At 43.8% G+C, this 17,614-nt stretch overlaps 1 protein-coding gene across 2 annotated transcripts in view; it reads right to left on the bottom strand.

The window, feature by feature from the left end:
- The window catches only part of LOC122553785 (dedicator of cytokinesis protein 2-like), a 1,246,386-nt gene that overhangs the window by 850,440 nt on the left and 378,332 nt on the right, over positions 1 to 17,614 (bottom strand). For both annotated transcript variants that reach the window (XM_087991733.1, XM_043698147.2), the window contains exon 26: positions 11,001 to 11,128. In XM_087991733.1, the coding sequence (XP_087847859.1) occupies positions 11,001 to 11,128 (128 nt within the window). The remainder of the gene's footprint in view (positions 1 to 11,000; positions 11,129 to 17,614) is intronic.

Genomic DNA, 17,614 nt, shown 5'->3' with positions numbered 1-17,614 from the left:
ATAAATGATTTAGACACAGGCATAGGTGGATGGATTAGTAAATTTGCATATGACACTAAAGTCAGTGGAGTAGTGGACAGTTTGGAAGAATGTTACAGGTTGCAGGGGAACTAGGATAAACTGCAGAATTGGGCTGAGATGTGGCAAATGGAGTTCAATGCAGCTAAGTGTGAGGTGGTGCACTTTGGGAAGAATAACAGGAAGGCAGGGTACTGGGTCAATGGAAAGATTTGTGGTAGTGTGGATGTGCAGAGGGATGTTGGAGTCCATGGACATAGATCCCTGAAAGTTGCCACCCAGTTGGATAGTGCTGTCAAGGAGGCATATGGTGTGTTAGGTTTCATTCATAGAGGGATTGAGTTCCAGAGCCGCAATATCATGCCGCAACTATACAAAACACTAGTGCGGTCACACTGATGGGCGGCACGGTGGCACAGTGGTTAGCACTGCTGCCTCGCAGCGCCAGAGACCCGGGTTCGATTCCCGCCTCAGGCGACTGACTGTGTGGAGTTTGCACATTCTCCCCGTGTCTGCGTGGGTTTCCTCCGGGTGCTCCGGTTTCCTCCCACACTCCAAAGATGTGCAAGTCAGGTGAATTGGCCATGCTAAATTGCCCGTAGTGTTAGGTAAAGGGGTAAATGTAGGGGTATGGGTGGGTTACGCTTCGGCGGGTCGGTGTGGACTTGTTGGGCCGAAGGGCCTGTTTCCACACTGTAAGTAATCTAAAAAAAAAACTTGGAATATTATGTACAGTTCTGGTCCCCATATTTCAGGAAGGATGTGGAAGCATTGGAAAAGGTGCAGAGGAGATTTACCAGGATGTTGCCTGGTCTGGAGGGAAGGTCTTATGAGGAAAGGCTGAGGGACATGGGTCTGTTCTCATTGGAAAGAAGGCAGCTAAGGGGGGATTTGATAGAGACATACAGGATGATCAGAGGATTAGGTAGGGTAGACAGTGAAAGCCTTTTTCCTAGGATGATAATGTCAGTGTGTCCAAGGGGGGCATAACTACAAATTCAGGGGTGATAGATTTAAGACAGACATCAGAGGCAGGCTCTTTACACAGAGAGTGGTAAGGACGTGGAATGCCCTGCCTGCCAATGTAGTCAACTCAGCCACATTAGGGAGATTTAACCAATCCTTAGATAAGCACATGGATGATGATGGGATAGTGTCGTGGGACGAGCTGAGAATAGTTCACAGGTCGGCGCAAAATCGAGGGTCGAAGGGCCTATTCTGTGCTGTATTGTTCTAAAAAAAAGTGCCAGGGTAATTTTTCACTCAGACAGAGGTGGGTGCCTGGAACTCCCAGCCTATGGAGGTGGTGGAAGCAGGAATGTTAGCTTCAGGCATATCTTAATAGACACATGAAAGAGGGAAACAGAGGGATAGAAACCATGTATGGCAATAAATAGCAGATCTAAATAAGGGCTAGGAAACGGCGCAGACTTGGTGGACCAAGCGGCCTGTTCCAATGCTGCATTGAACTGTACTATAATCGCCTGTGTTTTGCCTTCCCCCACTTTTGAATTAGGGTATCACATTGGCAGTTTTCCAGCCTTCTGATCTTTCCCCATAATCCAATGATTTCTTTGCAAAATTACACTGAAATAGAAATTAGGCAAATGATCAAAATTTTGGCTTTTGATTGAGACATCATTATCAGCCACGATTTGGAGAGAACCACCTCCGACCCCACACCTAATCTTATTCAAATAAATGTTACAGGGTTGCCAATATCCATCCTGATAGGGCAGATAGTGCCTCAGTATAATGTCTCACTTAAGAGGTCTTGAACTTATCACAGAGGAGTTACAGTGTGATTGAAATAACTGCACAGGGGCCGGTCTCCCATCACCGAGCCACCCTTTATTTACATGTGCACTGTCCACGGGCTCTGACCAGCCAGCGCAGAGCCGGTCCCCAGGCTGAGGAGACCTTCTGAATCTGCTGTTTATATCTGTCAGCCAGGACTCCCTAATTGGCCCAGTCAAGGATCTCACAGTCAATGAGATCCACCTGGTTCCAATCAGTACATTGTGATCTACTGAGATCTGGTTGACGACTGGCCTATGATAGATGCAAGTTTGTTTCTTTGTTTTTGTATTTTTCCATCATTCTACAAAATCTTCAAATTCTATTCAACTTTAATTTTGCTTAAGCCCTCTCTCTTCTCCACATACTATATAATGTGCTCTCTCGCAACGGTGCAGACTTACAATTAAACCACTATTCTCTGATTGCCTTACTGAGCACTGTAGGTCCCCAGTTATTCTCTTCCATTTGAAAACATATTCCCCCTGAAATTAAGCAGCGACATTAAACTGCGAATGATATTCATTGATCTAAGAGCTGCAAGCCAGCACTATAATAATCATTGTTGTCCAGGTCCTTGCCAACACTCAGGTGGAACTTTGCAGACTAAGTACTATCATTACAAGGTACTAAATGTAATAAACATTCATTTCTGCTCGTCCTATTTGAATAAGGAAACAGACACATCAGTTCTGCCTCCCTGTACACTTTGTTACTCTACTCGAGGCCACTTCATCAAAGGACAGTTAAAGCTCTCCTGTTGATCCCTCAATATTTTGTACGTGCAATAACCATCCCCATTCCAGCACTGGGCGGTGGTTAGATCTGATAAGCCAAGCAATCTGGTTGAGGGTTTGCAGCTCACCTGTGACAGTTCAAAGTGATGTCGGGTGAGTGCAAACTTTCCTTCATTCTTTGATGGGCTGATTCCCCATCCCTCATTTCCTGGGCTTGCCAGGCTGTTTCGATTAAAAACTCTGGAATTAGGAATCTAATGATGACTAGGAATCAATTGTCAATCGTCAGGAAAAATCCATTCAACTCACTAACTTCCTTTAGGGAAGGAAACTGCCATCCCTACCTGGTCTGGCCTACAAGTCACTCCAGATCCCACAGCAATGTGGTCGACATGGAGCTGCACTCTGGGAGATTAGCGATGGCGATCTGGGAAATGCATGAATAAAATAGAGATACACGGCTCCGTAGGGACCTGGACTTATATGAGCACCATTTCAAATAGGCCAGCACTGCTCAATGCTTTTCAGGTGCAGTTTGACCACATCAGGGACTGCAGCAGACTTGAAAAGAAATGAGCAAACTGCAGAGAGGGTGCAGTAAGCCAGAAATCACGTTAAGGTGGGCAAGAGGAGAGAGGTCTCTTCCTAGGACGATTACTAGCCACGTCCTGAGGAGGCAATGGGAGCAGAGAGATGCCAGCAAACTAATCCTGAGGTCCAGGGTGGAATGCTGAAAGAGAGGGTCAACATGTAAGGTCAAAGTCAATGACCCTTCCAGCAACCCATTGCCCCATTCACTCCACACTCTACAAGCGCTTATTATCAATCTCCGTCTGACACAACTCACCCTTTACAATCACCTCAAACTCACTCAGCGAACACTGTCAAAAGCTCACATGTCATAGCTTACTCACACCATTGGTTACTCAGCTGTGGCAGCACAAAAGGCAAACACACTGCACCATACTCAGTAAAGTGCATCTCCCTCACTGTTCCATGATAGGATCTTCCTTAATACATGGCAGGGGGCAAGCATGGGCACATGTGCTGACCACAATGGAGCAGCTAATTCTGGGACTAACTGCAGGGGCCAGCATTGAGGATGTGGTCAGTGGTTTGGCTGGAACCAGTTACAAGATGCATTGCAATGAATTAACAAAACCTCTATGTTGTATTGTATGTGGATCCTGTCTTTAAGACAGTTTTCCAATGAAGGACCCCGTGTGCTGTGTCTATCCAATGTTGTGATTCTGCCTGCCAGTAATTGCAACTCACACGTGTCAAAATCAGAGGGATTGAATTTCAGAGCAGGGAGGTTCTGGTCTTCTTACTTGAGGAAGGATATACTGGCTTTGGGAGGCAGTGCAGAAGAGGTTCACCAGGTTGATTCTGGGGATGAGGAGGTTACCCAATGAGGAGAGGTTGAGTCGCCTGGGACTGGACTCACGAGGATTTAGAAGAATGAGAGGAGATCTTCCAGAAACATATAAAATTATGAAAGGGTTAGATAAGATAGAGGCAGGCAAGTTGTTTCCGCTGGTGGGTGAGACTAGGACTAGGGAACATGGCCTCAAGTTTAGGGGGGGTAGACTGAGGACAGAGATGAGGAGGAACTACTTTTCCCAGAGAGGAGTGAATCAATGCAATTCTCTGCCTGCGGAAGCAGTCGAGATAACTTCATTAAATATATTCATAGAACATAGAACATAGAAAAATACAGCGCAGTACAGGCCCTTTGGCCCTCGATGTTGCACCGATCCAAGCCCACCTAACCTACACTAGCCCACTATCCGCCATATGCCTATCCAATGCCCGTTTAAATGCCCATAAAGAGGGAGAGTCCACCACTGCTACTGGCAGGGCATTCTATGAACTCACGACTCGCTGAGTAAAGAATCTACCCCTAACGTCTGTCCTATACCTATCACCCCTTAATTTAAAGCTATGCCCCCTCGTAATAGCTGACTCCATACGTGGAAAAAGGTTCTCATGGTCAACTCTATCTAAACCCCTAATCATCTTGTACACCTCTATCAAGTCACCCCTAAACCTTCTTTTCTCCAATGAAAACAGCCCCATGTGCCTCAGCCTTTCCTCATACGATCTTCCTACCATACCAGGCAACATCCTGGTAAACCTCCTCTGCACCCGTTCCAGTGCCTCCACATCCTTCCTATAGTATGGCGATCAAAACTGCACACAATACTCCAGATGCGGCCGCACCAGAGTCTTATACAACTGCAACATGACCTCAGGACTCCGGAACTCAATTCTTCTACCAATAAAAGCCAGTACGCCATATGCCTTCTTCACCGCACTATTTACCTGGGTGGCAACTTTCAAAGGTCTGTGTACATGGACACCAAAATCCCTCTGCTCATCCACACTACCAAGTATCCAACCATTAGCCCAGTACCCCATCTTTTTGTTACTCTTACCAAAATGAATCACCTCACACTTACCGACATTGAACTCAATTTGCCACCTTTCTGCCCAGCTCTGCAGCTTATCTATATCCCGCTGTAACCTGACACATCCTTCCTCACTGTCAACAACTCCACCGACTTTCGTATCATCCAGAAACTTGCTCACCCAACCTTCTAGCCCCTCCTCCAGGTCATTTATAAAAATGACAAACAGCAACGGTCCCAAAACAGATCCTTGCGGAACACCGCTAGTAACTGCACTCCAAGGTGACCCTTTACCATCAACTACTACCCTCTGTCTTCTTCCAGCCAGCCAAATCCTAAACCAAACCTCCAACTCACCCTCAATGCCATACCTCCATATTTTTTGCAGTAGCCTACCATGGGGAACCTAAATCAAGATACAGTTGGATGGGGTTTCGCATAGTGGGAGAATTAAGAGTTATGGGTATAATGCAGGTTGGAAGAGATGAGATAATGGATAAACCAGCCATGTTCTTAATAAATGGTGGAGTGGGCTCGACAGGCCAAATGTTTCCTGTTTCTATTACTATGAAATTATGAAACTCTCGACCTGGACCATTTAGAGCAACTCAAGCAACAGTTGCCTGGGAACACCATACAGAGGCAATTCTCCACATGTTTGGGTAAATGCCAGGCCTGCAGCTGCATTAGAGGTTGATGGCTCAAACTTGAGGCACATGTCTAGTTCTGGAGTATGTTCAAGCCTAAGATAGACAGATTTTTGAGGGAATCAAGGTAAAAGGAAGAGAAGTGGAATTGAGGATTATCAGACTAGCTGTGATATCATTGAATGGCAATGGGTGGAATGGTCTACTTCTGCTGCTAAGTCTTATATTTTTATGGTTCTGTTGTGGTTTGATGCAACTGGGGACTTACTGGATAGTTTCAGAGGATAGTTAAGAGTCAAACACTTTGGGATTGGAGTCAACTGCAGGCTCCACCAGTTCAGGTGGGCAGATTTCTCAAAGGACATTAACGATCCAGGTGTTTCATGGTCAATGTTACTTCGTAGTGCCAGATTTTTGAATTCATTGCAAATTCCCTTAACTGCCATGGTAGGATTTGAACTTATGCTCCACAGTATTAGCCTGAGCTTTGGACCAACAAAAAAGACGACCGTACCATTCGTATGAATCCACCCGTGGAGAAGCCACATCTCCATGACCACTGCTCCCTCTGAGGCTGCAACACAAAAGGGACTGTATTCCCAGTGATTGGGAGTGAATGGTGTGTTCAGAGGTCTGACAGGAGGAGCCAATAACTTCCCCCAACTTAGCACCACTCTCTGCTGTCTAGCCATTTTTCTGAACTCCTCCAAACAAACCCGGAGGGGGGCAGTCACAACTAACTGTAAAACTAGCCTGAAAGTTGAATAGTGTTCTTTATCACTGTTGTTTGCAACACAGCAACAGGAATAGGCCACTCAGTCCATCAAGCCATCTACACAACTTAGTTCAACTAAAGCTGATCAAGCACTTCAATGCCTTTTGCCCACATTAACACCATCATTTTTCCAACACTGGTAATCAGTCAATCCCTAAACACACCCAATGACAAAGCTGCTTATGCCCCCTGTGATGGAAAATTGTGTGTGTATGTGTGCGCGCGCCATTGAACATAGAACATAGAACATTACAGCGCAGTACAGGCCCTTCGGCCCTCGATGTTGCGCCGACCTGTCATACCAATCTGAAGCCCATCTAACCGACACTATTCCATGTACGTCCATATGCTTGTCCAATGACGACTAGGTTCATGAGGACAATGCCGTTGAAAATGGCCATTCTTGATGGCGAATTCTCACCATGATGACAAACTGCTGACTCTGTGCACTTCTGCTCCACACAGAGGTGTGTGTGGACCTACTGTCCTTTTCAAGATGGTGCTTGGCACAGGCTGCATTACGAGTAATAAGAGTGCCATTTCTTCAACTAGACATTCGTGTATCTATCGCTAACAGATCTGTGGACGTGCATGTTGCAGCCCTGCTTTTTTTAACAGAATCACAGATTTATTATGGTGCAAGAGGAGGCCATTCAACCCAGCATGTCTGCACTGGCCATCTGGCATTAGTTTCCAATAAAAGCCCATCAAATGCCCTCTTGAAAGCCTCAATTGAATCTGCCTTCACCATATTTCTCTCTCTTGTTGTCACAGGAGACCTATATGATCAGCACTGCATGCCAGCTCAGCATTTTAACTTTCTTCTCTTGTCTAATATCCACCCTCGCTGTTGAAGCATATCCTCTTTTTCCCCACAGCCATCTATTTTCTTTCCTTTTTCAAGCACATATCCAATTTCCTTTTTAAATTTGCTACCACCGCCCTAACAGGCAGTGCATTCTAGACCATAACAACTCACTGCATACAAAGATCCCCATTTCCCTCTGGTACCTTTGCCAATAAATTTAAATCTGTTATATCCTCTTTTACAAATAAAGCTTCAGCTATCTCCTTTTTGAGCCAATTGATCGTGATGAAAATCCCTCTTCCAATCCATCACGATTAGCTCACTCAATTGCAGTGGTACCAGTCACAACTAAAATCCCCAAAGGACATATTCCAGTGTGTTATTTCTCACATTTTCTCTATTCTGTATCTGTATTATCACTGAATCCAGAGGCAGGCTAGTTGACCCATCATGCTCCAAGTCCCACTCTCCTTGATCTTGTTACCGAGATTTTGATTTTGCTTTTCCAGCCTATCCCCTTCAGAAACTGGCCAACTTGAGACTCCAGACTCACAGCAACATGGTTGACCCTTGACTATCCTCTGAAATGGCCAATCAGTTCAATGACAATTAGGGACGGGCTACAAATGTTAGCGTTACTGGCAATGCCCATATTTTGAAAGAATCATGTTGAACGTGCCCCCACTATACATTCAGGCAGTAGATTATAACGCTTTCCACTAATGAAAAACATTTCCACATCTTCCTCAAGTTTCCTGACAAGCCCCTGACCAGCCACTCTGCAATGAGATGCTTTATCTTTACATTTGACACTCTCCTAAACTTCTTCAGTTAAATACAGATTGTGGACTAGTTCTTGGAATTTTTCTTTATGTTGGAATGTACCTATAGGCTCAGATATTGATAGTACAAAATGGCGATACTTGGACCATTGAGTCCAAGCTGGTCTCCAAAGATCTGACTGCATTAATTCCATTTTCCAGTTTTTGGTCCCTACCCCTGGGGGTTATGGCAGCAGAGGTGAGTATCTAAATACCGTTTAAATGTTAAGCGAGTTTCAGATTGATTACCATTTCAAATGATCAGTTTTACATTCCACCACCTTCTGAATAAAAACAAATTCTCGTCTTAGTCTTCTACCACTTACCTTAAATCAAATCCCCCTGGATATTCACCACTTGACCAGTGCAAAATATATCTTCCCATCTATTCTGTCTGTGACTCTCATACTCTTACACATCTCTATCAGTTCCGCACTCAACCTTTGTTTTTTATGCACTCATGGGATATGGCCAGGCCAGCATTTATTACCCATCCTTAATTGCCCAGAGGGCAGATAAGAGTCAACCACATTGCTGTGAGCTTGGAGTCACATGTAGGCCAGATCAGGTAAGAATCAGCTCCCATCAGCCTTTGCTTTCTACCTCTCAGCCAATTTTGGATCCAAACATCACATAGGCTCTTACTTTTTGGACCAGTGACAAGGCCAAGGACCTTATCAAATGCTTCACTAAAGTCCACATCAAATGCAGTATCCACATCAATACTCCAGCTTACCTTCTTAAAAATTTAATCAAATCCATGCAAAAACCCATTCAATGGTGACCATAAAACCACTGAATTTTAAAAGCCATCTACAGAGGAACCTCAATTACCTGAACGAGATGGGCGGGCACCATTTCGTTCGGATAATTGATTATTCAGATAATCAAGTTTACTTTAAACAAGGGAGGTCATGCTGATTTACACTGTGCTCTACCGGAGCATTTGTTCAAATCTATAATTTTAATGTATTGAGCGCAAGAAGACACAGGTTTCACATGATGAACAAAATAAAGCAATGATAACACGAGAAAACTTTTTAAAAATGCAGCAGTGGTTAGCATTTGGCAAGTTATGGTGAAGACAGCATTATACAAGGTCCCGAACAGCTTCTATGATTGCAAGAGCATTTGTCAGTTTCCAAGAACTCAGTCTCATGATAGTAAAACAGAAACACCGCCTCACGCATGTGTTTACATTCTCAGTTTTTTATCATGAACAGCCCGGTAAAGTGACGGGAATACTGTAAAACACTTACTTTTGCAAAGGGCTGTGGAACCACCCTTACCTAAAGAATATCCAGTCACTGATGTTTCAGCTGCTTGTGTTTGTTTTTTTTGCCAGCATTTTCACATGTTCTTCAGTCCAGGTAATCCAAATTCACTTACCTCTTTGATGTAACGTTTTTGTGGGACCTTGGAGTTTTCTTCGGATAATCCAAATCTCGGATAATTGATATTTGGATAATCGAGGTTCCTCTGTAGTTCATTAATGCTCCCATCACTACGTGTGACTCCAGAACAACAGCAATGCAGTTGATTCTGAACTGCCCGTTGAACAATTAAGAGATGGACAAGAAATGCAAAGTATAGGTGACAACACCTCTTCCACGATAAACCTTAACACCGATGCCCTGCAAGGCTGAGTACTCATTCCCTTACTATACCCCTTATGCACTCGCGATTGTGTGGCCAAATTCTGATCTAATTCCACTTACAAGTTTGCTGATGACATAACCGTCGTGGGTTGAATGTCAAACAACAATGAGACAGAGTATAGGAAAGAGACAGGCTTAGTGTAAAGGCAGGGAATAAGGACAACAATCCCTGCCTCAATGTCAGCAAAACAAAGGAGCTGGTCATCGACTTCAGGGAGCCCCTGTCTGTATCAATGGTGCTGAAGTGGAGGTGGTCAAGAGCTTCAAGTTCCTCTGAGTAAATATCACTAACAACCTGGTCCATCCATCTCGACACCACAGTCGAGAAAGCACATCAATGCTGCTATTTCTTCCAAAGGTGAGGGAAATTCAGCATATTCTCAATGTTTCTTACCAATTTGTAAAAATGCACCACAGCAAGGATCCTATCCAGATGCATCACAACTTGGTGTGGCAACAGCTCTGCCCAAGACCGCAAGAAAGTACAGAGAACCGTGAACACAGCCCAGTCCATTACGTAAACCAGCCCAGTCCATCCATTGACACTGTCTACACTTCCTGCTGACTCGGGAAAGCATCCAACATCATCAAAGACCTCTTCCACCCTAATTACACTCTCCTCACCCTCTACTATGAGGCAGAGAATACAAAAGTTTGAAAACACATACCAACGGATTCAAGAACAGCTTCTTCCCCGCTTTTATCAGACTTATGAACGGACCTCTCATACATTGGAGTTGATCTTACACCTTCTCTGTAGCTGTAACATGATGTTCTGCATTCTGCTCTATCACCCTGATGTGCTTATAGAAGGTGTGATTTGTCTGCTTAGCATGCAAAACAATATTTTCATTGTATCTCAGTGCATGTGAATAAACTAAATGAAATCAAATCGAATCAAATCAAACTGAATCAAATCAAATCAATGGTTACGTACAAACTGAAAAAAAAAGAGCCATTTGGGCTCAGTGGTCTGTTTGCAAACTGAAGGTCACATGCAATAATCTAGGCTTTCTCTTTATCTACGTTGAAATCTCAGAAATTTTCTCTATCTTCAAATGTACAAATGAGAAAGGTCACTTGAAGAGGGTCTAACGGTGGTACCCCACCTCTGGGCTAAAAGGTCTGGGTTCAAATCCCACCCGACCCTAAGATGTGTTGTAACAGATTGATTAAAATAACTGAAAGGCATCTCAAATCTTCAAACTGACTCGAATCATTCAATAAGATCATCGTTGATGTGCTTATCACCTCAACTCCACATGATGTCTCATTTGCTCATCTCCGAACCGCACAATTACAGGTCCCGCCATCTCATCCATACATACCACGTTCTGTTGATAGAGAACCTCCAGGATGTTACTGAGCAATTCGACACAAGCCTCTTCCTCTTCCCTTTTCTGAATCAGATCCTTCAGTGTGGTGGTCATTATCGACAACAGGATAGCTCGACATTCTGTGAAAGCAAAGATATGATAGTAACCAAGAATTCTTGTTCCTTTAATATTGACTGTCATCAATCTCTGGGATCTTCAAGAGCTGCTGCAATGGCACTATTCAATTCAAGCCAATAGATGCAAAGGGTCAAGCACCTTCTATGGTATTCTAAAGTTTTTGATTGATTGATTAAATGATTGATTGTTTTATTGTTATGTGTACTGAAGTGCAGTGAAAAGCTTTGTTTACAAGCAGTACAGGCAGATCATAGTAAGCAAGGACAGAAGAGAAGATTTAGATAGATGCATACAGGTAACAGTGCACAGGGCATGCAAGAGAGTTCCACGTTAGCAAGATCGGCATGATCTGGGGCTAGAGAGTCCATTTAATATCATCAATGTTGTAATATAGGGAAGTTATGTAAAATAGCCTGCTCTAAATAGCAGTGTGATAACACCAGCTCTTCTGTACGTACATGTGGATAACAAATAGGTATTAAGGAGAATACAGTCAAGATTAGAGTAGTGCTGGAAAAGTACAGCAGGTCAGGCAGCATCTAAGGAGCAGTAACATTGACATTTTGGGCAAAAGCCCTTCATCAGAAATTCCTGATGAAGGGCTTTTGCCCAAAACATTGATTTTCCTGGTCCTCGGATGCTGCCTGACCTGTTGTGCTTTTCCAGCACTACTCTAACCTTGACTCTAATCTCCAGCATCTGCAGTACCCACTTTCACTTAATTAAGAAGGACACCCCACTTCCTTATGAATAGCATAATGGGATCCACCCGACTGGGCAGATCATACAGTCATAAAATCCCCACAGCGTGGAAGCAGGCCATTCGCCCAGTTAGTCCACACCAACCCTCCAAAGAGCTTCCCACTCAGACCCACCCCCGAAACTATCCCTGCAACCCTGTATTTCCCATGGCTAACCCACCTAACCTACACATCCCTGAACACTATGGCAATTTAGCATGGCCACTCCACCTAACCTGCACATCTTTGGACTGTGGAAGGAAACCAGAGCACCCGGAGGAAACCCACACAGACACGGGGGAGAATGTGCAAATACCATACAGATAGTCGCCCGAGGCTGAAATCGAACACGGGTCCCTGGCACTGTGAGGCAGCCGTGCTAATGCAGATGGACAACCTCGATTTAACATCTCATCCAACACTTCTGACAGTGCAGTATTTCCTCAAAATTGCACTGGGGTTCTTAACCTGGATTTTGCACAGAGGTGAGAATATGCTCCCCACTACTGCCAAACTTCAAAGGGACATTGACAATTTGGTGGAGTGAGCAGATAGGTGGGAAGATGAATGTCAGTGCATAGAAATGTAGTCCTTTAGAGGATGCGAATGGGCATTTAGTTATGGGATATGATGAAATGGCTGAGGCATTGAATAGGTATTTTGCATCAGTCTTCACAGTGGAGGATACTAATAGCATGCCAGTAAGGGACAAAGAGACGAAGGTAGATGAGGACCTGGAAACAATTATTATTATGGAAGAATTAGTGTTAGGTAAGCAAATGGAGCCAAGGATAGATAAGTCTCCTGGCCAAGATGGAATGCATCCCAGGGTTCTAAAAGAGATGGCGAGGGAAACAGCAGGTGGACTGGTGGCAATTTTCCAAAATTTGCTGGACTCTGGGGCAGTCCCAGCAGACTGAAAAATAGCAAATGTGATGCCATTGTTTAAAATGGAAGCAGACAAAAGATGGGGAATTATAGACCAGTGAGCTTAACCTCTGTAGTGGGGAAGATGCTTGAGTCTATTATCAAGGAAGAAATAGCAAGGCATCTCGAAAGAAATTATCCTATTGTACAGACACAGCATGGGTTCCTGAAGGCAGGTCATGCTTCACAAATCTTTTGGAATTCTATGAAGAGTAGACAATGGGGACACAGTGAATGTGGTGTACCTAGATTTCCAAAAGGCCTTTGACAAAGTGCCGCATATGAGGCTGCTGCATAAGATAAGGTTGCATGGTGTTAGGGGTAGAGTATTAGCATGGATAGAGGATTGGTTGACTAATAGGAAGCAAAGAGTGGGGATAAATGAGTGCTATTCTGGCTGGCAATCAGAGACTAGTGATGTGCCTCAGGGATCAGTGTTGGGACCACATTTATTTACAATTTATATGGATGGTTTGGAGTTGGGGATCACATGTACCATATCAAAATTTGTCGATGACACTGTGATGAGTGACAGAGCAAAGTGTGCAGAGAACTGTGAAACTTTGCAGAGGAACATAGATACATTGAGTGAGTGGGCAAGGTTTGGCAGATGAAATACAATGTATGACTTCACATTTACGAACATTTTGGAAGGAGTAACAGCAAAATAGATTATTACTTGAATGGTAAAAAGTTGCAGAATGCTGCTATGCAGAGGGACCTGGGTGTCCTTGTGCATGAATCACAGAAGGTTGATCTGCAGATACAACAAGTAATTAGGGGAGGCAAATGGAATTATGACTTTCATTGCGAAAGGGGTTGGTTTAAAAGCAGAGAGGTAAAGTTGCAGCTGTACAAGGTGCTGGTGAGGCCACACCTGGAGTACTTTGTGCAGATTTGGTCTCCTTACTTAAGAAAGGATGTACTGGCACTGGAGGGGGGATGCAGAGGAGGTTCACTTGGTTGATTCCAGATTCTGGATTAGTGGTGCTGGAAGAGCACAGCAGTTCAGGCAGCATCCAAGGAGCTTCGGGCAAAAGCCCTTCATCAAGAATAAAGGCAGTGAGCCTGAAGCGTGAAGAGATAAGCTGGGGGGGGGGGGTGGTGGGGAGAGAGTAGCATAGAGTACAATGGGTGAGTGGGGGAGGAGATGAAGGTAATAGTTCAGGGAGGAGAGGATGGAGTGGATAGGTGGGGATTCCAGAGTTCGGGAAGTTGGCTTATGAGGAGAGACTGAGTAGACTGGGATTATATTCATTGGAATTCAGAAGAATGAGGGGGGATCTTATAGAAACAGTTAAAATTATGAATGGAATCGATAAAATAGAAATAGATAGGATGGTGGGTGAGACTAGGACAAGAGGGCATGGCCTCAAGATTAGAGGCAGCAGGTTTCGAACTGAACTGAGAAGGAACTTCTTCACCCAGAGGGTTGTCCAGGGACGTAGTTAATGTGACTTTAGCAATCGCTTTTAAAGCTAAGTTAGATACTTTTTTGAAAAATAAAGGAATTAAGGGATATGGTGAAAACACGGGTAAGTGGACCTGAGTCCATGAAAAGATCACCCATGATCTTATTGTATGCAGAGCAGGCTTGAAGGGCCAGATGGCCTACTCCTGTTCTAAGTTCTTAAGTTCTGATGTTCTTATATGCTGCTTCGAAAATGAGGTTGGGGAAATAATAATGAGAAACAAGGGAATGGCAGAGGAGTTGAACAAATATTTTGCATCAGTATTCACAGAAGACCAATTTATGACTGAGATGAGGAGGAATCTCTTCTCTTAGAGTTATGCAGAAGGGAACTGACCCTTCAGTCCAATTTGTCTGCACCGACTAAATATCTTGAATTGATCCTTTTCATGTACCCACCCAGATGCCTTTTAAATGTTGCAATTATGCCAGCCTCCACTACCTCCTCTGGCAGCTTATTCTGTACATGCACCACCTCTGCGTGAAAACATTGTCCATTAGGTCCCTTTTAAATCTCTCCACTCTCAGCTTAAATCTATGTTCTCTTGTTTTGGACTTGCCACCCTAGGGAAAAGACTTTGGCTATTCATCCTATCCATTTCCGTCATGATTTTACAAACCTCTATAGGGTCACCCCTCAGCCTCCAATGTTCCAGGGAAAACAGCCCCAGCCTATTCCCATAGGTGAAACCTTCCAATCCTGGCAACATTTCTGTAACCCTTTTCTGAACCTTTGTAAGTTTCAAACATCTTTCCTGGAGCAGAGAGATGAGATTTGAATGCAGTAGTCTAAAAGTGGCCTCATTAATGTACTCATTAATGTCTCATTAATATACGCAATGCACTGACTAGTCAAAGGCAAGCGTGCCAAATACCTTCTTCACTATCCTACCTACCTGCCACTCCACTTTCAAGAACTATGCAGCTGTGCTACATGGTCTTTCTGTCAGGCAACACTCCCCAGGGTCTTAACATTAAATGTACAAGTTCAGTCCAGATGTGCAAAATGCAACATCCCCAATCAACTTTTGAAAGTTCCTGCCTAATACTGTCAAAATTGATCTCAGTCGAATTTAGAACTTTAACTTTGAGATCAGGTCTATCCTTTTTCCATAGCAATTTTAAAACTAATAGAATTATGATCACTTGCCTCAAAGTGCTCTGTGCTGACACGTCAGCCATTTGCCCCTCCTTAGTTTTCAAAAGAAGGTTAGGGTTTGCGCCTTCTCTGGCAGGTACATTCACATGTTGAATAAGAAAATTTTCTTGTGCACACTCAACAGATTTCTTTCCAGTCCCAGTCCCCATTTGGAAAGTTAAAATCCCCTACTATTACAATCTTATTATTCTTATAGGTATCTGAGATCTCCCTGCATATTTCTCTCAGTGAGTTGACAGCCTTTGGAACTCTATGTCACAGAGAGCTACGGGGGCAGAATCCTAGTGCATATTCAAGAATGAGAGGTGGGGTTTGTACCTCTCACCATTGGAACAACCAAACTTAGGTAAGTTCAGATATTAAAGGGTTGACCCTCAATGTTGACCATAAACTCACCCACGTCTGGGTTTATAAAGAGCTAAAACCACACTTCTGTCCCACTGTGAGACCAGGCCACACTATCCTCCAGATTTTACAATCTTAAAGCACACAAAGAAGCCCTTCAGCCCATCATGGAGGTGTCACACCTGGCAAGGCTAGAATTTATCATCCATCTCGAATTGACCGTGGGAGGTGGAAAGCCATATTTTGTTAACTGCTACATATGGTATACGTGTATCTACGGGACAGATAGGAATGGACGTCTAGGGTTTTGACCTAGCAATAGTGAAAAAACGACGGTATTGTTCCAAGTCAGGATGGTGAGTGGCTTGGAGGGGAATTTGCAAGAAGCGGTGTTGCCATGTATTGGCTGCCCTTCACTTTAAAGGTGGTAGAGATCATGGGTTTGGAAGCTGGTGTCAGAGAAGGCTTGGCAGATTGCTGCAATGCATCTTGTAGATAGCACTCACTGCTGCCATAACCACTTTGGCCTGGGCTTTGGATACCTCCCTTAACATCTGCCTGAGGGACCTGGTGTAAAGTTTTTGCCTGATACCACTCCCTCCCATACAATTTCACACTTTAAAGGCCAGTATTAATGCAAGTCATTGTGGTTGTGGATATTAAACGTCTGAAGTACAGCAGGCACTTTCTGAGTATTCCATGTGGAGTTGAGAATTTCCTCAGAGCTGCTGTGGATTTTCCAGAAACCAGCATTGGGATCAAACATCAGCAAGTCTACAGTGAAGTGCAGAAGGAATGCTGCACTGTCAGAGGTGCTGCCTTCTGAGTTAGACATTTTGAGTGGATTTCTCCCACCCCGGTTATACTCTCTTCCACCCTCTCCCATCAGGCAGAGATACAAAAGTTTGAAAACACGTACCAACAGATTCAAGAAAAGTTTCTTCCCTGCTCTTATCAGACTTATGAACGGACCACTTATCTATTAGAGTTGATCTTTCGCTGCACCTTCTCTGTAGCTGTAACACTGTCTTCTGCTCTTTTACATTGATGTACTTATGGGGTTCGAGACTTGTGGTACTGGAAAGGCACAGCAGGCCAGGCAGTATCCAAGGAGCAGGAGAGTTGACATTTCAGGCATAAGCCCTTCATCACGAAATGTTCTATTATCCAGATGTACTTATATAAGGTATGGTTTGCCTGGTTAGCATGTAAAACAATATGTTTCACTGTATCTCGGTACATGTGACAATAAACAATCAAATCAAAACAAAAGAAAAATAAGAGAGTAAGGAAACACTCTCTGAGTTCCTGGATAATATATCTGTCATACAATGTCATTAAAATCACATTATCTGTTCAAAGTCACATTAGCACTTGTGGGATCTTGCTATGCAGAAATTGGCTATTCCACAATGAATTGGTGACTGCATAACAAAGGTACTGAATTGACCAGAAACCACACATTATAGTCATAGAGGACTACAGGTCAGAAATAGGCTCTTTGGCCCATTGAGTCCACCCTAGTCAAAAGCAACCACTTTCTTCACCTGTCCCACTATCTTAAGGTACATACACACTAAGACCACTCCAATAATTAGTGCTTTGCAGGATCATGCAGTCCCTTGTTTGTTCATCTTGCCCAAGTGCATCTCCGCACATTCATCCAGGTTGAATTCCATTTGCCTCTTCAAGAGGGGAACAATAGAAATTCTTTCTTTTATTCTTTTCTGGGAATGTCAAGAGTATTCCGCCAGCATCAGTAAGATGTCGAAGATTTAAATTATCCCTTGAACCCTCACATAATCAGGAATGTTTTTATTAATGCAAAAACAGTCCACGTGACCCA

The sequence above is a fragment of the Chiloscyllium plagiosum genome, unplaced genomic scaffold (assembly GCF_037043375.1).
Source record: "Chiloscyllium plagiosum isolate Xiang-an unplaced genomic scaffold, Cpla_swu_hap1 HiC_scaffold_1, whole genome shotgun sequence".
NCBI lineage: Eukaryota > Metazoa > Chordata > Chondrichthyes > Orectolobiformes > Hemiscylliidae > Chiloscyllium > Chiloscyllium plagiosum.
Note: the sequence above shows the minus strand (reverse complement) of the source record. Positions and strands in the feature narration are given on the sequence as shown.